At 44.9% G+C, this 21343-nt stretch overlaps 1 protein-coding gene across 10 annotated transcripts in view; it reads right to left on the minus strand.

Moving 5' to 3' along the window:
• CACNA1A (calcium voltage-gated channel subunit alpha1 A) overlaps positions 1-21343 on the minus strand; it is a 405981-nt gene that overhangs the window by 290064 nt on the left and 94574 nt on the right. For all 10 annotated transcript variants that reach the window (XM_075346630.1, XM_075346628.1, XM_075346625.1 and 7 more), the window contains exons 2-3: positions 18355-18460; positions 7978-8117 (exon numbers count right to left, since the gene is read on the minus strand). In XM_075346630.1, coding sequence (XP_075202745.1) covers positions 7978-8117; positions 18355-18460 — 246 coding nt within the window. The remainder of the gene's footprint in view (positions 1-7977; positions 8118-18354; positions 18461-21343) is intronic.

The following is a 21343-nucleotide window of genomic DNA, read 5'->3' on the forward strand; positions in this document are numbered from 1 at the left end:
CACCCTAATACACAGCCATCATAAGCACAGACCTCTCCTCACCCTAATACACAGCCATCATAAGCACAGACCTCTCCTCACCCTAATACACAGGCCATCATAAGCACAGACCTCGTCCTCACCCTAATACACAGGCCATCATAAGCACAGACCTCTCCTCACCCTAATACACAGACATCATAAGCACAGACCTCTCCTCACCCTAATACACAGACATCATAAGCACAGACCTCTCCTCACCCTAATACACAGCATCATAAGCACAGACCTCTCCTCACCCTAATACATCAGACATCATAAGCACAGACCTCTCCTCACCCTAATACACAGCCATCATAAGCACAGACCTCTCCTCACCCTAATACACAGCCATCATAAGCACAGACTCTCCTCACCCTAATACACAGACATCATAAGCACAGACCTCTCCTCACCCTAATACACAGACATCATAAGCACAGACCTCTCCTCACCCTAATACACAGTCATCATAAGCACAGACCTCTCCTCACCCTAATACACAGACATCATAAGCACAGACCTCTCCTCACACCTAATACACAGCCATCATAAGCACAGACCTCTCCTCACCCTAATACACAGCCATCATAAGCACAGACCTCTCCTCACCCTAATACACAGACATCATAAGCACAGACCTCTCCTCACCCTAATACACAGACATTCATAAGCACAGACCTCTCCTCACCCTAATACACAGCCAACATAAGCACAGACCTCTCCTCACCCTAATACACAGACATCATAAGCACAGACTCTCCTCACCCTAATACACAGACATCATAAGCACAGACCTCTCCTCACCCTAATACACAGCCATCATAAGCACAGACCTCTCCTCACCCTAATACACAGACACCATAAGCACAGACCTCTCCTCACCCTAATACACAGACACCAAGCACAGACCCTCTCCTCACCCTAATACACAAACACTATAAGCACAGACCTCTCCTCACCCTAATACACAGACATCATAAGCACAGACCTCTCCTCACCCTAATACACAGCCATCATAAGCACAGACCTCTCCTCACCCTAATACACAGACACCATAAGCACAGACCTCTCCTCACCCTAATACACAGACATCATAAGCACAGACCTCTCCTCACCCTAATACACAGCCATCATAAGCACAGACCTCTCCTCACCCTAATACACAGACACCATAAGCACAGACCTCTCTCACCCTAATACACAGCCATCATAAGCACAGACCTCTCCTCACCCTAATACACAGCCATCATAAGCACAGACCTCTCCTCACCCTAATACACAGCCATCATAAGCACAGACCTCTCCTCACCCTAATACACAGCCATCATAAGCACAGACCTCTCCTCACCCTAATACACAGCCATCATAAGGCACAGACCTCTCCTCACCCTAATACACAGACATCATAAGCACAGACCTCTCCTCACCCTAATACACAGACATCATAAGCACAGACCTCTCCTCACCCTAATACACAGACATCATAAGCACAGACCTCTCCTCACCCTAATACACAGTCATCATAAGCACAGACCTCTCCTCACCCTAATACACAGACATCATAAGCACAGACCTCTTCCTCACCCTAATACACAGCCATCATAAGCACAGACCTCTCCTCAACCCTAATACACAGCCATCATAAGCACAGACCTCTCCTCACCCTAATACACAGACATCATAAGCACAGACCTCTCCTCACCCTAATACACAGTCATCATAAGCACAGACCTCTCCTCACCCTAATACACAGCCATCATAAGCACAGACCTCTCCTCACCCTAATACACAGCCATCATAAGCACAGACCTCTCCTCACCCTAATACACAGACATCATAAGCACAGACCTCTCCTCACCCTAATACACAGCCATCATAAGCACAGACCTCTCCTCACCCTAATACACAGACATCATAAGCACAGACCTCTCCTCACCCTAATACACAGACATCATAAGCACAGACCTCTCCTCACCCTAATACACAGCCATCATAAGCACAGACCTCTCCTCACCCTAATACACAGACATCATAAGCACAGACCTCTCCTCACCCTAATACACAGACATCATAAGCACAGACCTCTCCTCACCCTAATACACAGCCATCATAAGCACAGACCTCTCCTCACCCTAATACACAGACACCATAAGCACAGACCTCTCCTCACCCTAATACACAGACACCATAAGCACAGACCTCTCCTCACCCTAATACACAAACACTATAAGCACAGACCTCTCCTCACCCTAATACACAGACATCATAAGCACAGACCTCTCCTCACCCTAATACACAGCCATCATAAGCACAGACCTCTCCTCACCCTAATACACAGACACCATAAGCACAGACCTCTCCTCACCCTAATACACAGCCATCATAAGCACAGACCTCTCCTCACCCTAATACACAGCCATCATAAGCACAGACCTCTCCTCACCCTAATACACAGACACCATAAGCACAGACCTCTCCTCACCCTAATACACAGCCATCATAAGCACAGACCTCTCCTCACCCTAATACACAGCCATCATAAGCACAGACCTCTCCTCACCCTAATACACAGCCATCATAAGCACAGACCTCTCCTCACCCTAATACACAGCCATCATAAGCACAGACCTCTCCTCACCCTAATACACAGCCATCATAAGCACAGACCTCTCCTCACCCTAATACACAGCCATCATAAGCACAGACCTCTCCTCACCCTAATACACAGCCATCATAAGCACAGACCTCTCCTCACCCTAATACACAGCTATCATAAGCACAGACCTCTCCTCACCCTAATACACAGACATCATAAGCACAGACCTCTCCTCACCCTAATACACAGCCATCATAAGCACAGATCTCTCCTCACCCTAATACACAGCCATCATAAGCACAGATCTCTCCTCACCCTAATACACAGCCATCATAAGCACAGACCTCTCCTCACCCTAATACACAGCCATCATAAGCACAGACCTCTCCTCACCCTAATACACAGACATCATAAGCACAGACCTCTCCTCACCCTAATACACAGCTATCATAAGCACAGACCTCTCCTCACCCTAATACACAGCCATCATAAGCACAGACCTCTCCTCACCCTAATACACAGCCATCATAAGCACAGACCTCTCCTCACCCTAATACACAGCCATCATAAGCACAGACCTCTCCTCACCCTAATACACAGCCATCATAAGCACAGACCTCTCCTCACCCTAATACACAGCCATCATAAGCACAGACCTCTCCTCACCCTAATACACAGCCATCATAAGCACAGACCTCTCCTCACCCTAATACACAGTCATCATAAGCACAGACCTCTCCTCACCCTAATACAAAGTCATCATAAGCACAGACCTCTCCTCACCCTAATACACAGCCATCATAAGCACAGACCTCTCCTCACCCTAATACACAGCCATCATAAGCACAGACCTCTCCTCACCCTAATACACAGACACCATAAGCACAGACCTCTTCCTCACCCTAATACACAGCCATCATAAGCACAGACCTCTCCTCACCCTAATACACAGCCATCATAAGCACAGACCTCTCCTCACCCTAATACACAGCCATCATAAGCACAGACCTCTCCTCACCCTAATACACAGCCATCATAAGCACAGACCTCTCCTCACCCTAATACACAGCCATCATAAGCACAGACCTCTCCTCACCCTAATACACAGTCATCATAAGCACAGACCTCTCCTCACCCTAATACACAGACATCATAAGCACAGACCTCTCCTCACCCTAATACACAGCCATCATAAGCACAGACCTCTCCTCACCCTAATACAGCAGCCATCATAAGCACAGACCTCTCCTCACCCTAATACACAGCCATCATAAGCACAGACCTCTCCTCACCCTAATACACAGCCATCATAAGCACAGACCTCTCCTCACCCTAATACACAGCCATCATAAGCACAGACCTCTCCTCACCCTAATACACAGCCATCATAAGCACAGACCTCTCCTCACCCTAATACACAGACACCATAAGCACAGACCTCTCCTCACCCTAATACACAGCCATCATAAGCACAGACCTCTCCTCACCCTAATACACAGCCATCATAAGCACAGACCTCTCCTCACCCTAATACACAGCTATCATAAGCACAGACCTCTCCTCACCCTAATACACAGACACCATAAGCACAGACCTCTCCTCACCCTAATACACAGCCATCATAAGCACAGACCTCTCCTCACCCTAATACACAGACATCATAAGCACAGACCTCTCCTCACCCTAATACACAGCCATCATAAGCACAGACCTCTCCTCACCCTAATACACAGCCATCATAAGCACAGACCTCTCCTCACCCTAATACACAGACATCATAAGCACAGACCTCTCCTCACCCTAATACACAGCCATCATAAGCACAGACCTCTCCTCACCCTAATACACAGACATCATAAGCACAGACCTCTCCTCACCCTAATACACAGACATCATAAGCACAGACCTCTCCTCACCCTAATACACAGCCATCATAAGCACAGACCTCTCCTCACCCTAATACACAGACATCATAAGCACAGACCTCTCCTCACCCTAATACACAGCCATCATAAGCACAGACCTCTCCTCACCCTAATACACAGCCATCATAAGCACAGACCTCTCCTCACCCTAATACACAGCCATCATAAGCACAGACCTCTCCTCACCCTAATACACAGTCATCATAAGCACAGACCTCTCCTCACCCTAATACAAAGTCATCATAAGCACAGACCTCTCCTCACCCTAATACACAGCCATCATAAGCACAGACCTCTCCTCACCCTAATACACAGTCATCATAAGCACAGACCTCTCCTCACCCTAATACACAGTCATCATAAGCACAGACCTCTCCTCACCCTAATACACAGCCATCATAAGCACAGACCTCTCCTCACCCTAATACACAGCCATCATAAGCACAGACCTCTCCTCACCCTAATACACAGCCATCATAAGCACAGACCTCTCCTCACCCTAATACACAGTCATCATAAGCACAGACCTCTCCTCACCCTAATACACAGCCATCATAAGCACAGACCTCTCCTCACCCTAATACACAGCCATCATAAGCACAGACCTCTCCTCACCCTAATACACAGCCATCATAAGCACAGATCTCTCCTCACCCTAATACACAGCCATCATAAGCACAGACCTCTCCTCACCCTAATACACAGTCATCATAAGCACAGACCTCTCCTCACCCTAATACACAGCCATCATAAGCACAGATCTCTCCTCACCCTAATACACAGCCATCATAAGCACAGACCTCTCCTCACCCTAATACACAGTCATCATAAGCACAGACCTCTCCTCACCCTAATACACAGTCATCATAAGCACAGACCTCTCCTCACCCTAATACACAGCCATCATAAGCACAGATCTCTCCTCACCCTAATACACAGCCATCATAAGCACAGACCTCTCCTCACCCTAATACACAGTCATCATAAGCACAGACCTCTCCTCACCCTAATACAAAGTCATCATAAGCACAGACCTCTCCTCACCCTAATACACAGTCATCATAAGCACAGACCTCTCCTCACCCTAATACACAGTCATCATAAGCACAGACCTCTCCTCACCCTAATACACAGCCATCATAAGCACAGACCTCTCCTCACCCTAATACACAGCCATCATAAGCACAGACCTCTCCTCACCCTAATACACAGCCATCATAAGCACAGACCTCTCCTCACCCTAATACACAGCCATCATAAGCACAGACCTCTCCTCACCCTAATACACAGCCATCATAAGCACAGATCTCTCCTCACCCTAATACACAGCCATCATAAGCACAGACCTCTCCTCACCCTAATACACAGACACCATAAGCACAGACCTCTCCTCACCCTAATACACAGCCATCATAAGCACAGACCTCTCCTCACCCTAATACACAGACACCATAAGCACAGACCTCTCCTCACCCTAATACACAGACACCATAAGCACAGACCTCTCCTCACCCTAATACACAGCCATCATAAGCACAGACCTCTCCTCACCCTAATACACAGACACCATAAGCACAGACCTCTCCTCACCCTAATACACAGTCATCATAAGCACAGACCTCTCCTCACCCTAATACACAGTCATCATAAGCACAGACCTCTCCTCACCCTAATACACAGACATCAGGACACACAGACCTCTCCTCACCCTAATACACAGTCATCATAAGCACAGACCTCTCCTCACCCTAATACACAGACATCAGGACACACAGACCTCTCCTAATACACAGACATCAGGACACACAGACCTCTCCTCCTCCTAATACACAGACATCAGGACACACAGACCTCTCCTCCTCCTAATACACAGACATCATAAGCACAGACCTCTCCTCCTAATACACAGACATCAGGACACACAGACCTCTCCTCCTCCTAATACACAGACATCAGGACACACAGACTTCTCCTCCTAATACACAGACATCAGGACACACAGACTTCTCCTCCTAATACACAGACATCAGGACACACAGACCTCTCCTCCTAAGGCCTGCGCCACACATCCGTGCCTCCGGCACGTGTTTGTCATTTTTTACACGTACCGGCGGCACGGAGACACTTTAACCAATGCTACCCTATTGTAGCAGGCACACACACGTAAAACCACACGGAACGTGTGTCCGTGTGCGTTTGTACGTGTGTGCGATTTTCAAAGCGCTGACATGTCCGTTTTTTCACCGGCAGCACGGGTGTCACACGGCCCGCACCCGTACCACACGGGTGTAGTGTGGATGCGGTCCCGTGTGACACGCGCCGGAGAAAACACACATGTCAGTGAAAAAAAAACAAAACATTTACTCACCTTCTCCAGCCCTCCTGTCTCTGCCGCTGCTGCCTCTTGCTGCCGACCGCCGCTCATTATTCTCATTGAATATTCACTTCACTGCCTGGCAGCAGCAGCAGCGGGGAGACGGGAGGGCTGGAGACCGAGGATCAGCACCACGGACAGCAGCATGGACAGCAGGAAGGACCAGGTGAGTATAATAATTACTGATTCTACGTGTGCTATCGCGGATAGCACACGTAGAACACACGTGTCACGCACGTACCAGAGACACGTACTTACCTGCACGCAACACGCAGAGAAAATACGTGTCTCTCGGCACGTGCGTGAATTTCACGTGAGTGTGGCAGAGGCCTAATACACAGCCATCAGGACACACAGACCTCTCCTCCTCCTAATACACAGCCATCTGGACACACAGACCTCTCCTAAGGCTGCTTTCACACCTCCGGTTTCTGCAATGCGGCACAATCCGGCACTTTGCAGGAAAATCGCAACCGTTTTTTTTTGCTGCCGGTTGCGTTTTTTCTGCATAGACTTTAATTAGTGCCGCATTATGCCGCAAGGCCTTGCGTTCCATCCGGTTTTTGCCGCATGCGGCAGATTTAGCCGATGCGGCGGCCGGATGGAACGTTGCCTGGCACGTTTTTTCATGCGGCCAAAAAAACCGCATTGCGCCGCATTCGGCAGATGCGACGCATTTTTCAATGCATGCCTATGGCGGCCGGATGCGGCAATAACCGCATCCGGCCGCCGCATGCGGTTTTTGCCACTGCGCATGCTCAGTAGCATGCCGCAAGCGGCAAAAACCGGACTGGCTGCAAAGGAAAAACTTATGTAAAGGATGCGGTGTGTTCACCGCATCCGTTGCATAGCTTGCACAGCCGGATTGAGCCGCAGAGCTAAAGCCGGATGTGTGAAAGCAGCCTAATACACAGACATCAGGACACACAGACCTCTCCTCCTCCTAATACACAGGTCACTGTGATACATTTTGATCGGTAGTCTGTGTATAGCAGGTTTCTGTTGTCTATTACACAGGATTTGTTACTCTTCCCATATATGTTGTCTTGGAAGAAACTTACCCAGTGAGAACAACCACAAAGTCCATCATGTTCCAGCCATTGCGTAGATAGGATCCTTTATGAAATGCAAACCCCAATGCAATTATCTTAATTCCCGTTTCAAAGCAGAATATTCCAATGAAGTAGGGTTCTGTGTCGTCCTGGGAAGAGAGTAGGATTTATCATTACAGCAGCCTGTCTGTGTCATCACTAACAAACTTTTTCAGGCTATGGATTCTGAAAAATTTCTTGAATCAAAGTTATGTTGAAACATTATGAAACCCCATGTTAATTTTTGAAAATTTTCTTTAAGAAAATTTGAAAGTATCAACATTTTATCACTATTGAAACAGTAGATAATGATGAAGTTGATTAAGTGTAGTTAATTAAGACTTTTTAGTAATATTAACTCAAACTCATCACTATAACATTTCCATTTATTAAAAAATTCTTACTATTTCCAATCGTTCCATCGTTATGGTATTTGGAGCTTTGCTTGTCACCTTCCTAGATCTACATGTAAAACATAACTAGGTGGGGGGGGGGGCATGGGAGTTTGCTAAGTATTGTTTTATTCCTGAGTTCAACATGTAACAGTGTCCAAATATCTTCCGAGGCTCCCTTTAGTGAGGGCTGCAGGTAACCAGTAAGTTGTGTTTTATATCAGGGGCTTCATGGTGGCTCAGTAGTTAGCACTGTATATTGGCTCAGTGGTTAGTACTGTACGGTATTTCAGTGGTTAGCACTCTATGATGGCTCTGAAGTTCGCACAATACAGCAGTACAGCGGTTAGCACTGTATGGTGGCTCAATGGTTAGCACTCTACATTGGCTCAGTGGTTATCACTCTATGGTGGCCCAGTGGTTAGCACTGTAAGATGGCTCAGTGGTTAGCAATGTACAGTGGCTCAGCAGTTAGCACTGCACAGTGGTTCAGTGGCTAGCACTGTATGGTGGCTTAGCGGTTAGCACTGTACGGTGGCTCAGTGGTTAGCACTTTACTGTGGCTTAGTGGTTAGCACTGTATGGTGGCTTAGCGGTTAGCACGTTATGCTGACTCAAAAGTTAACACTGTATCGTGGCTCAGTGTTTATCACTTTATGATGGATCAGTGGCTAGCACTGTACGGTGGCTCAGTGGTTAGCACTTTACTGTGGCTTAGTGGTTAGCACTGTATGGTGGCTGAGCAGGTAGCACTGTATGGTGGCTCAGCAGTTAGCACTGTATGGTGGTTCAGCAGTTAGCACTTTACTGTGGCTTAATGGTTAGCACTGTATGGTGGTTCAGCAATTAGCACTGTATGGTGGCTCAGTGGTTAGCACTGTATGGTGGCTCAGTGGTTAGCACTGCAGTCTTGCAGCGCTGGGGTCCTGGGTTGTAGTCCCACCAAGTACAACATCTCCAGGGAGTTTGTACAGTACAGACCAAAAGTTTGGACACACCTTCTCATTCAAAGAGTTTTCTTTATTTTCATGACTCTGAAAATTGTAGAATCACATTGAAGGCATCAAAACTATGAATTATCACATGTGGAATGAAATACTTAAAAAAATGTGAAACAACTGGAAATATGTCTTATATTCTAGGTTCTTCAAAGTCGCCACCTTTTGCTTTGATTACTGCTTTGCACACTCTTGGCATTCTTTTGATGAGCTTCAAGAGGTAGTCACCGGAAATGGTCTTCACTTCACAGGTGCGCCCTGTCAGGTTTAATAAGTGGGATTTCTTGCCTTATAAATGGGGTTGGGACCATCAGTTGTGTTGTGCAGAAGTCTGATGGATACACAGCTGATAGTCCTACTGAATAGACTGTTAGAATTTGTATTATGGCAAGAAAAAAGCAGCTAAGTAAAGAAAAACGAGTGGCCATCATTACTTTAAGAAATGAAGGTCAGTCAGTCCCAAAAATTGGGAAAACTTTGAAAGTGTCCCCAAGTGCAGTGGCAAAAACCATCAAATGCTACAAAGAAACTGGCTCACATGAGGACCGCCCCAGGAAAGGAAGACCAAGAGTCACCTCTGCTGCAGAGGATAAGTTTATCCGAGTCACCAGCCTCAGAAATTTCAGGTTAACAGCAGCTCAGATTAGAGACCAGGTCAATGCCACACAGAGTTCTAGAAGCAGACACATCTCTAGGACAACTGTTAGGAGACTTTGTGCAGCAGCCTTCATGGTAAAATAGCTGCTAGACACCTCCTGTCCCACTTCCTCTTTCACTTCTTACTTCCTTTTCCACTTCTACTTCCTCTTTTACTTCCTTTTCCACTTCCTCTTCCTCTTCCACTTCCTATTTCCTCTTCCACTTCCTACTTCCTCTTCCACTTCCTTTTCCACTTCCTACTTCCTCTTCCACTTCCTACTTCCTCTTCCACTTCCTACTTCCTTTTCCACTTCCTACTTCCTCTTCCACTTCCTTTTCCACTTCCTCTTCCACTTCCTCTTCCACTTTCTATTTCCTTTTCCACTTCCTTTTCAACTTCCTCTTCCTCTTCCTTTTCCACTTCCTACTTCCTTTTCCACTTCCTTTTCCACTTCCTACTTCCTTTTCCACTTCCTTTTCCACTTCCTACTTCCTCTTCCACTTCCTTTTCCACTTTCTCTTCCACTTCCTTTTCTACTTCCTACTTCCTCTTCCTTTTTTTCCCCCTCTTGTAGGCTTTTCCTTTCTTTTCTCTTCAGTTCCCCTCGCCTCTTCAATCTATATGGACCAAGGTGCCCTGCCCCATCGGGGGTGTAGGGGGAGCCTAACATCTATGGGGGACCGGGTTTCTCTCTTTTTAGTATCTACTGATAAATCGCTCTTCTGGTAGCCAGGTCACTTATGCTGATGGGAGGTGAAGTGAAATTGAGACCAGAGGTAACAAATAATAGGTATGGGCAATGAGGGAGGGGTTATTTTATGCTGGCACGGCTATTGACCAGGAAGGCCTTGCTCTGGTGTGTTAGATAACAGAACAATGGGGGACAGGCCATATGTAAATGTTAATTAGGGGTCTGAGAGGGGATTGCGGAGCCAGGAGCATCACAGAAAAAATGGAAGTGACGAGACGATTGATTGTAAAGGGGTAAAGTTCAGGGGTTGTTAGTTGACCATAGATTTAGGTTGAATAGTTGGGTTCAGGGAAAGCAACGCTATAAGCACGCCGAAAGAAATCTGAGGGCAGTTGGGGGGGTAGCCAACAGGTTTATAGTTAATGCCAAGAAGAGGGCACAAGGTTGCGCCCAGGCAATACATAGTTGTCAGTACGCAGCGGAGTTAAGGCAGGGAAAAGACCAGGGAAAGGCGCCAAGACACACACAAGTGAGAACATATAGCGACACAAATGTCCCGAGATGTTGGGATAATGGTTAAATTAGTCACTTGGAACGTAAAAGGTTTGAAGTCTCCACATAAGCGCATGATGATATTACGACACCTTAAAAGACTGAAGGTAGATATCGCACTACTGCAGGAGACACACCTGCAAAAAGGGGATTTTTTTTGTATGCAAAAATTATGGGTGGGGGCAGTATGAATAATGATCTTAATAAACAAACACTTTACTCACGAAATAGTGTCCCAAGACAGTGATGATGGTGGGAGGTACATACATATCAAATTAACTAGCCCGCAGGGAGAGTTTAGTATACACAATATATACGCCCCTAATAACGAACAAAAAGCCTTCTTTGACTTTATCACCAACAAATTGGGAGTGGATGTAGACCCAAATAAGATAGTGGGGGGAGATTTTAATGCAGTAGTTTCGAAAGAGGAGGATAGGAGGTATGGCAAGGAACAAGGTAGGCAGAGTAGGAATACAAAGGGTTTGATGGCCAAATTACTGGAAGACACAAATCTGCAGGACAGTTGGAGAACGCAACACCCATATGAACGTGAATTTACACACTACTTACACCCACACGAAGCATGGTCAAGGATTGACTTTATGTTAGTAGACCAAAGACTCTGGCACAGGGTCAAGGATGTAGACATAGAGAACATGGTAATATCCGACCACAGCCCGGTGACCTTAGACTTAAATGACAGAATACAGAGGGGCTCGGATTATATATGGAGATTTCCATCATTCTTACTCAAAGATAAAGATTTTATTAAAACATTAAAGGAGTGGTGGGAGGAATATTGCGGCACTAACAGCGGGCACGAGGAAGAGGCAATGCTATTCTGGGAAACAGCGAAAGTAGTATTAAGGGGGAGACTGATGGGGCATGTAGCCAAAATCAGGAAACAGACGCAAAAACATTACCAGGAGGCAAGCACTAGTTTGAGAGAGCAATACACAAGGTACCTAGAAAACAAATCCCAAAAAGCAAAAAAAGAGTGGAAGGAAGCAAAACAAGAGTTTGACATGTGGGTAGGAAAACGAGAAGAACTAGTAAGGTCTCAGCAGGAGGTTGACTTGCACCGATTTGGCAATAAGGCAGGTAAACTGCTGGCTAACCTGGCAAAGGGAAGACGACCATTGACGTTAATAGCTAGTATGACAAGACAGGATGGGACCAAATCGACGAATCCGCAGGAGATCAACCAGATCTTGGGGGAATACTATGCCAAACTATATAGTAAGGGGGATGAAAATGGAGAAGGAGGGAGGGAGTGGCTAAAGACATTAGGACTTACACAAATAACCGAGGACGAACTGACTAGACTGAACGCGGACATCACAATAGAGGAAGTGCAAACAACAATAGGAGAACTGAGTATACATAAAGCACCGGGGCCTGACGGGTTCAATGGGGAATTCTATAAAGTACTAAAGGAGGAAGTATCACCAACGCTGACACGTATGTTTAATAAAATGTTAGGGCGTACGGGAATGTCTAGCCACCTTAGCACTGCATATATAAAACTTTTACCCAAAGGAGACAAAAATTTGGACAATCCAACGAATTATAGACCAATCTCACTAATCAACCAAGACCTTAAACTAGTGGCCAAATTGATGGCCAATCGATTGGCAGAGGTATTACCAAGGCTAATTTCTCCCGCCCAATCGGGGTTTGTAAAGGGGAGAGCAGCCGTGACGAACGTAAGAAAGGCCATGATAGTAATGGACGCCATCAGACACAGGGATCTACAAGGAGGGGAGTTGCCAGCCATGATCACGTTGGATGCTGAAAAAGCGTTTGATAATGTGCAGTGGCCATGGCTGGAAACAGTCCTAGATAATATGGGCTTCAGGGGAGCATTCAGAGCATTTATAGGTATACTATATGCAAACCCTCAGGCAAGAGTGGCGACACCCGGATTTTTGTCACGACCCTTCTCTTTGACCAAAGGGACGAGACAGGGGTGCCCGCTGTCTCCTCTCTTGTTCAACCTAGCCATTGAGCCATTATCAAAACTGATCAATGGAGGAGACTGCTTTGAGGGCATTAACATTGGAATGGAAAAAGTACATTCAGCTCTATTCGCGGACGATATCATATTATTCATGAATAGACCACAGAATGACCTTTTAAAAACAATACAACAGATAGAGAGATTTGGGTCTATGGCAGGTTTTAAATTGAACAAGACAAAATGTGAAATACTGTTTCTGAATGAGCGAACCATGTCATCCCTGAAAACCTATGGAATAGGGGATAACATATGTGGGATACCAATAGCAAAAACCCACCTTAAATATCTGGGGATCCAGATGGGACGCCAGCCTGCCTCCATTTATGAATTAGACTTCAAACCGCTGATACAGAAAATAGAACGAGAGCTAAAGATGTGGGAGGGGCTGCCGCTATCCCTGCTAGGTATAAGATGTGGGAGGGGCTGCCGCTATCCCTGCTAGGTATAAGATGTGGGAGGGGCTGCCGCTATCCCTGCTAGGTATAAGATGTGGGGGGGGCTGCCGCTATCCCTGCTAGGTATAAGATGTGGGAGGGGCTGCCGCTATCCCTGCTAGGTATAAGATGTGGGAGGGGCTGCCGCTATCCCTGCTAGGTATAAGATGTGGGAGGGGCTGCCGCTATCCCTGCTAGGTATAAGATGTGGGAGGGGCTGCCGCTATCCCTGCTAGGTATAAGATGTGGGGGGGCTGCAGCTATCCCTGCTAGGTATAAGATGTGGGAGGGGCTGCAGCTATCCCTGCCAGGTATAAGATGTGGGAGGGGCTGCCGCTATCCCTGCTAGGTATAAGATGTGGGAGGGGCTGCCGCTATCCCTGCCAGGTATAAGATGTGGGAGGGGCTGCCGCTATCCCTGCTAGGTATAAGATGTGGGAGGGGCTGCCGCTATCCCTGCTAGGTATAAGATGTGGGAGGGGCTGCCGCTATCCCTGCTAGGTATAAGATGTGGGGGGGCTGCCGCTATCCCTGCTAGGTATAAGATGTGGGAGGGGCTGCCGCTATCCCTGCTAGGTATAAGATGTGGGAGGGGCTGCCGCTATCCCTGCTAGGTATAAGATGTGGGGGGGGCTGCCGCTATCCCTGCTAGGTATAAGATGTGGGAGGGGCTGCCGCTATCCCTGCTAGGTATAAGATGTGGGGGGGGCTGCCGCTATCCCTGCTAGGTAGAAACCACCTCTTAAAAATGATGAGTTTCTCGAAGCTGTTATACCCGATGCAGACTATCCCTATATTATTAAAGCATGCAGATGTAAATAGACTGAATAAAGCATTTACAAGCTTCCTATGGAAGAGAAAAAGACCAAGAATTAGGGCGGAAAAACTAATGCTACCACTGGAAAAGGGAGGAATCAAGATGCCAAATGTGAGAGGCTACAACCTTGCATGCTTGATGAGGCACGTAATAGACTGGCTGAGGAAGACCAATAGCTATTCTAACATAAAATTGGAAAGTGAGCACTGTAGACCATGGGACTTGGGGGCAATATTACACACGTCATTGGCCAATATTCCGAGGAAAATTAAGCACTCCCTGGTATGTAGGGATATGATAATGGCGTGGAAAGCAGTGAGGAAAAAGTTTAACCTGTCCTGGCGAATCTCCAAATACCTAAATATCTGGAATTTTCCGGAATTCCCAGCAGGGAGGCAAAACAAACTATTTCTAGAATGGAGAAATAAGGGGATCAGTGGGGTGAAGGATCTGCTCCATGAAACGGAACATAGGTGGTTGACCCTTGAGGAGATGGTGAACAGGTACGGGCTTTCCCCATTCCAAATCATACAATACAAACAGGTGGAAAAGGGAATAATGGGACTATTGAGGGATGTTAGAAAAGAACAGGTAATGAATGAAATGGACCAATTTATAATGAAGGATAAACAGGAGATTACTATCTCCTCCCTGTACAAAGATCTGAGAACAGCACTGGTACCACTGCACTTGGACCAGGTCTGGGGAGCATGGGCACGACAACTAAAAGATACAGAGGCAGGGGAAAAGATACAGCAGGGATGGATGAGGATGAGGAAGGAGGCGATTAATGAGGGCTGGAGGGACACAGTTTAGATTAATGCACAGAGCAATTTATGGTTTTAACATCCCCACCAAGCAGACTATGAATAAAATAGAACATTGCCCCAAATGTAAACAGCCGAAAACGGACTTATACCACGGGATTTGGCAGTGCCCACAAAGTCAGAAATTTTGGGGAAAAATGAAGACACTTATAGAAAAAGTATGGGAAGTGGAAATGGAACTAGACCCATTGTTATGGATTTTCCACCACAGGACTAAAGAAAAGGAAGGAGGAGGAGAAACACGGGGGACCACGATTCCAAGACTCTTTCATAATATTGCTATGATAGGGAAAAAGGCCCTACTACGCAGATGGCTCGAGGAATCTGTTCCATCAGAGGAGGAGGTGGTCAATCAGATTAAAAAGCTGCTCAATATTGAACAGTTGGAAGCCGAAAGAAATAAGGACGAACTAACGGGAAACTTTTTTAAAAAATGGAAGAGATTTATAGTACAACAGTATGAAGTTGCAGAAATACGGAAAGTGGTATCTCCTTTCACTAATACGGAATGGTATCTACTGGGAGACTTGCAAGGCACATTGGGAAAGCTGAAAATACACACGCAGTAGAGACAAGACAGTAGGGCGAGACGAGGGTTTCAGAGAAATAGGGCTTCAAACGGGAATCAGAATATAGAGTAGCTGTATGTTCTTTTGCGACTTATACCTGGTGTTCAGCGTATTAAAAATGTTGGGGGGGATAAAGTGGGAATAAAAGAGGGTGGGTTAAGACAAGGGTGGGTAAATTGGTAAGGTGAATTTATTCTTGTTCAAATGTTAGACATATTGTAATAATTCTGAAAAATGCAATAAAAATTTATGTTTAAAAAAAATAGCTGCTAGGAAACCACTGCTAAGGACAGGCAACAAGCAGAAGAGACTTGTTTGGGCTAAAGAACACAAGGAATGGACATTAGACCAGTGGAAATCTGTGCTTTGGTCTGAGGAGTCCAAATTTGAGATGTTTGGATCCAACCACCATGTCTTTGTGCGACGCAGAAAAGGTGAACGGATGGATTCTACATGGCTGGTTCCCACCGTGAAGCATGAATGAGGAGGTGTGATGGTGTGGGGGTGCTTTGCTGGTGACACTGTTGGGGATTTATTCAAAATTGAAGGCATACAGAACCAGCATGGCTACCACAGCATCTTACAGCGGCATGCTATTTTATCCGGTTTGCGTTTAGTTGGACCATCATTTATTTTTCAACAGGACAATGACCCCAAACACACCTCCAGGCTGTGTAAGGGCTATGTGACTAAGAAGGAGAGTGATGGGGTGCTACGCCAGATGACCTGACCTCCACAGTCACCAGACCTGAACCCAATTGAGATGGTTTGGGGTGAGCTGGACCACGGAGTGAAGGCAAAAGGGCCAACAGGTGCTAAGCATCTCTGGGAACTCCTTCAAGACTGTTGGAAAACCATTTCCGGTGACTGCCTCTTGAATCTCATCAAGAGAATGTCAAGAGTGTGCAAAGCAGTAATCAAAGCAAAAGGTGGCTACTGTGAAGAACCTAGAATATAAGACATATTTTCAGTTGTTTCACACTTTTTTGTTAAGTATTTCATTCCACATGTGTTAATTCATAGTTTTGATGCCTTCAATGTGAATCTACAATTTTCAGAGTCATGAAAACAAAGAAAACTCTTTGAATGAGAAGGTGTGTCCAAACTTTTGGTCTGTACTGTATGTTCTCCTCTTGTTTGTGTGGGTTTCCTCTAGTTTCCTCCTACACTCCAAATAGAATTTAGATTGTGAGCCCCAATGGGAACAGTGAAGTTCACATCTGTAAAGTGCTGTGGAATTAATTGTGCTATATAAGTGAATAAGAAAATAAAATATCTGCACTTTTTTTTTGGGGGGGGGTCTGCTCACAGAAAGCATCTTTGGGTATCTTGTCTGGATAGGTTGCAATAAAAAATGCTAGGCACTTTTTTTTTCTTTTTTTAATCTATGTATTTGGGGCAAAAAAAAATCACTTATGTAGTGGGCTTCATTCAGAATTTTGCACCGCTGTGACCTCTGATGGGGGATGTATGACTATTATCTGCCTGTTCCTCAGCTCCTCATGGCTGATATATGACCATAGACCACATCAAAGCTGAATGTTCAGGGAAACAAAGAGCCTGTAAAAGCCAAACGGTACAAAATTGTTAATGAAACCCACTTACAAAAATGATTTTTAGCCACAAATAGATGCATCCACGTCATAGAATAAATACAAATTATCCACAAATGTGAATGGGCTGCAGTCAAATCATCATTTTTGCTGACATTTCTTTAGTCTTACAAACGTGTAGGAGAAGATGTTGAGGACCTGTCCGATCTGTGGTCAGCACAATGGATCTGTGGTCAGCACAATGGATCTGTGGTCAGCACAATGGATCTGTGGTCAGCACAATGGATCTGTGGTCAGCACAATGGATCTGTGGTCAGCACAATGGATCTGTGGTCAGCACAATGGAGCATACTAATATTTTGGAGAGGTGAATATCTTTCACTCTGGGGGCCACATGCAGCCCCCAACCATCAGGTCACTTTCTGAAGTGAGTACATGAGTTCAGACCCTGGTGGCCTCCACATCTATGGGGGGCTCAAACCACTTTGGCTCCTCTCAGAGATTTCTCTCTCTCATACAACATTATAAAGACTGAGCCAAATCAATGAACCCTTGATTGCAGCATAGTGTCAGTGATTCCTGGTTATTGTGGTCTGTATGTTGTGTCTACAGGTTTGGGGCGCTATGTGGAAATCACCCGTGAGCTCTTCCAGCATGTGTCTACGTCTTGTTACAGTAACATTCTTGGCTGTATTTCTCGTTGATATCATCTGCTGATTCCTTCCTGTATATTTCGTAACAATGACAAATCCATTTTCATTCTTATTTCTTTTAAGGACGCTCTAAATATCACTTTGAAGATGACTCATTCAACATCACCCTTCCCTCATAAAAAGAAATGTAAATCTTACCAGGCGCTCGGACATTGGCGTCTTGTCTCCTTCTGGCAGATGCTGCTCCATTGCCAAAACAATGCAATTCGCTATAATAGTTGCTAAAATCATGTATTCAAAAGGAGTAAACGTTATGGTTAAGGAAAAAAATGAACTAAAGTGAGAACAGATTATATAGCAAGTTATCTATACCCAGGAGCTTACATTTGTTATAGACAATTAGCTTGAAATATAGTTCATCATAGATTATAGAGTATATATGAGAAGATGTCCAGGTTATAACAGCTGCACAAATGCACATATATAATTATATACAGAAGATGCCAAGGTTATACCAGCTGTGCATATATAATTATATACAGGAGATGCCAAGGTTATACCAGCTGTACATATATAATTATAGAGAAGATGCCCAGGTTATACCAGCTGTATGTATGAAATTACAGAGAAGCTGTATATATAGAGAAATAGAGAAAATGCCCAGGTTCAACCAGCTTCATACATAATTATACCCAGAAGATGCCCAGGTTATACCAGCTGTACATACATAATTATAACCAGAAGATGCCCATGTTATATCAGCTGTACATATGTAATTATATACAGGAGATGCCAAGGTTATACCAGCTGTACATATATAAGATGCCCAGGTTATAAAAGCTGTACGTAGGAAATTATAGAGAAGATGCCCAGGTTATACCAGCTGTAAGTATAAAATTATAGAGACGATGGCCAGGTTATAACAGCTGTAAGTATGAAATTATAGAGAAGTATCCCAGGATATACAAGATTTAAATATATTTTTATAAAGAAAGATCCCAGGCTATACCAGCTGTACAGATATAATTATACAAAGAATATGCCCAGGTTATACCAGCTGCACATATATACACTGAAGATGCCCATATATACATATTTATATACACAAGATACATATATATATATATATATATATATATATATATATATACACACTGAAGATGCCCAGGTTATACCAGCTGCACATATATAATTATACACTGAAGATGCCCAGGTTATACCAGCTGTACATATATAATTACATACAGAAGACGCCAAGGTTATACTAGCTTTAAATATATTATTATAGAGAAGATGCCCAGGTTATACCAGCTGTACGTATGAAATTACAGAGAAGCTGTATATAGAGGAATAGAGAAAATGCCCTGGTTAAACCAACTGTACATACATAATTATACCCAGAACATGCCCAGGTTATACCTGCTGTACATATGTAATTATATACAGAAGATGCTAAGGTTATACCAGCTGTACATATATAATTATAGAGAAGATGCCCAGGTTATACCAGCTGTATGTATGAAATTATAGAGAAGATGCCCAGGTTATACCAGCTGTATGTATGAAATTATAGAGAAGATGCCCAGGTTATACCAGCTGTATGTATGAAATTATAGAGAAGATGCCCAGGTTATACAAGCTTTAAATATATTTTTTTTATAAAGAAAGTGCCCAGGTCATACCGGCTGTGCATATATAATTATACACATAAGATGCCCAGGTTATACCAGTTGCACATATATAATTATATAGAGAAGATGCCCAGTTTATACCGGCTATACATATATAATTACATACAGAAGATGCCATGGTTATACCAGCTGTATATATATAGGTATATAACCTCCTGCTCTCTGGCCTCCCTTCCAACACTTTTGCACCCCTCCAATCTATCCTAAACTCTGCGGCCCGCTTAATCCACCTGTCCCCTCGCTATTCCCTAGCCTCGCCACTCTGCCAATCACTTCACTGGCTTCCCATCACCCAACGACTCCAGTTCAAAACATTAACCATGACATACAAAGCCATGCACAACGTGTCTCCCCCCTACATCTGTGACCTAGTCTCCCGATACCTACCTGCACGCAACCTCAGATCCTCACAAGATCTCCTTCTCTACTCCTCTCTTATCTCCTCTTCCCACAATCGCGTATAAGATTTCTCCCGTGCCTCCCCCATACTCTGGAACGCTCTACCTCAGCACATCAGACTCTCCCCTACCGTGGAAAGCTTCAAGAGGAACCTCAAGACCCACCTCTTCCAACAAGCCTACAACCTACAAAAACCCTCAGCCCAGTACACCACTGCGCAACCAGCTCTGTCCTCACCTATTGTACCATCACCCATTCCCTGTAGACTGTGAGCCCTCGCGGGCAGGGTCCTCTCTCCTCCTATACCAGTCTGTTTTGTACTGTTAATGATTGTTGTACGTATACCCTCTTTCACTTGTAAAGCGCCATGGAATAAATGGCGCTATAATAATTAATAATAATTTTTTTATATATATATATATATATATATATAATTACAGGGAAGATGCACAGGTTATACCAGCTTTAAATATATTATTATAGAGAAGATGCCCAGGTGTTATACCAGCTGTGCATATGAAATTATAGTGAGGATGCCCAGGTTATACAAGCTTTAAATATAGGCAGCTGACACTGACGTGCACGTGACTGGGGGCGCATGGTAGTGATGTCATGCTCCATAGTACACACTCGGATGTCAGCTGCAAGGTACTGCATGCTGGCTACAGAGGATGCCGCACGGTGTGGGAGTGGTGGAAGGAAAGTAAAATGTGTTTTTTATATGCATTAGAGACAGAAAGTGGTCTATATATACCAGGAAGGGGCCCAGGATAAGGACATATATACAAGGATGGGGGCATACATACAAGGATCTGCCCAGGAATGGGAACATATATACCAGGATGGGGATATATATACCAGGATAAGAGCATATACAGCTATGGCCAAAAATGTTGGCACCCTGGAAATTGTTCCAAAAAATTAAGTATTTCTCCCAAAAAATTATTGTAATTACACGTTTTGTCATACACATGTTTATTTCCTTTGTGAGTATTGGAACAACACAAAAAAAACTGAGGGGAAAAAAAGGCAAATTGGACATTGAACCTTTCCAAAATTGTGGGTAAATAATTTTGTTTCAAGCATGTGATGCTTGT

The sequence above is a fragment of the Anomaloglossus baeobatrachus genome, chromosome 4 (genome assembly GCF_048569485.1).
Source record: "Anomaloglossus baeobatrachus isolate aAnoBae1 chromosome 4, aAnoBae1.hap1, whole genome shotgun sequence".
Lineage (NCBI taxonomy): Eukaryota > Metazoa > Chordata > Amphibia > Anura > Aromobatidae > Anomaloglossus > Anomaloglossus baeobatrachus.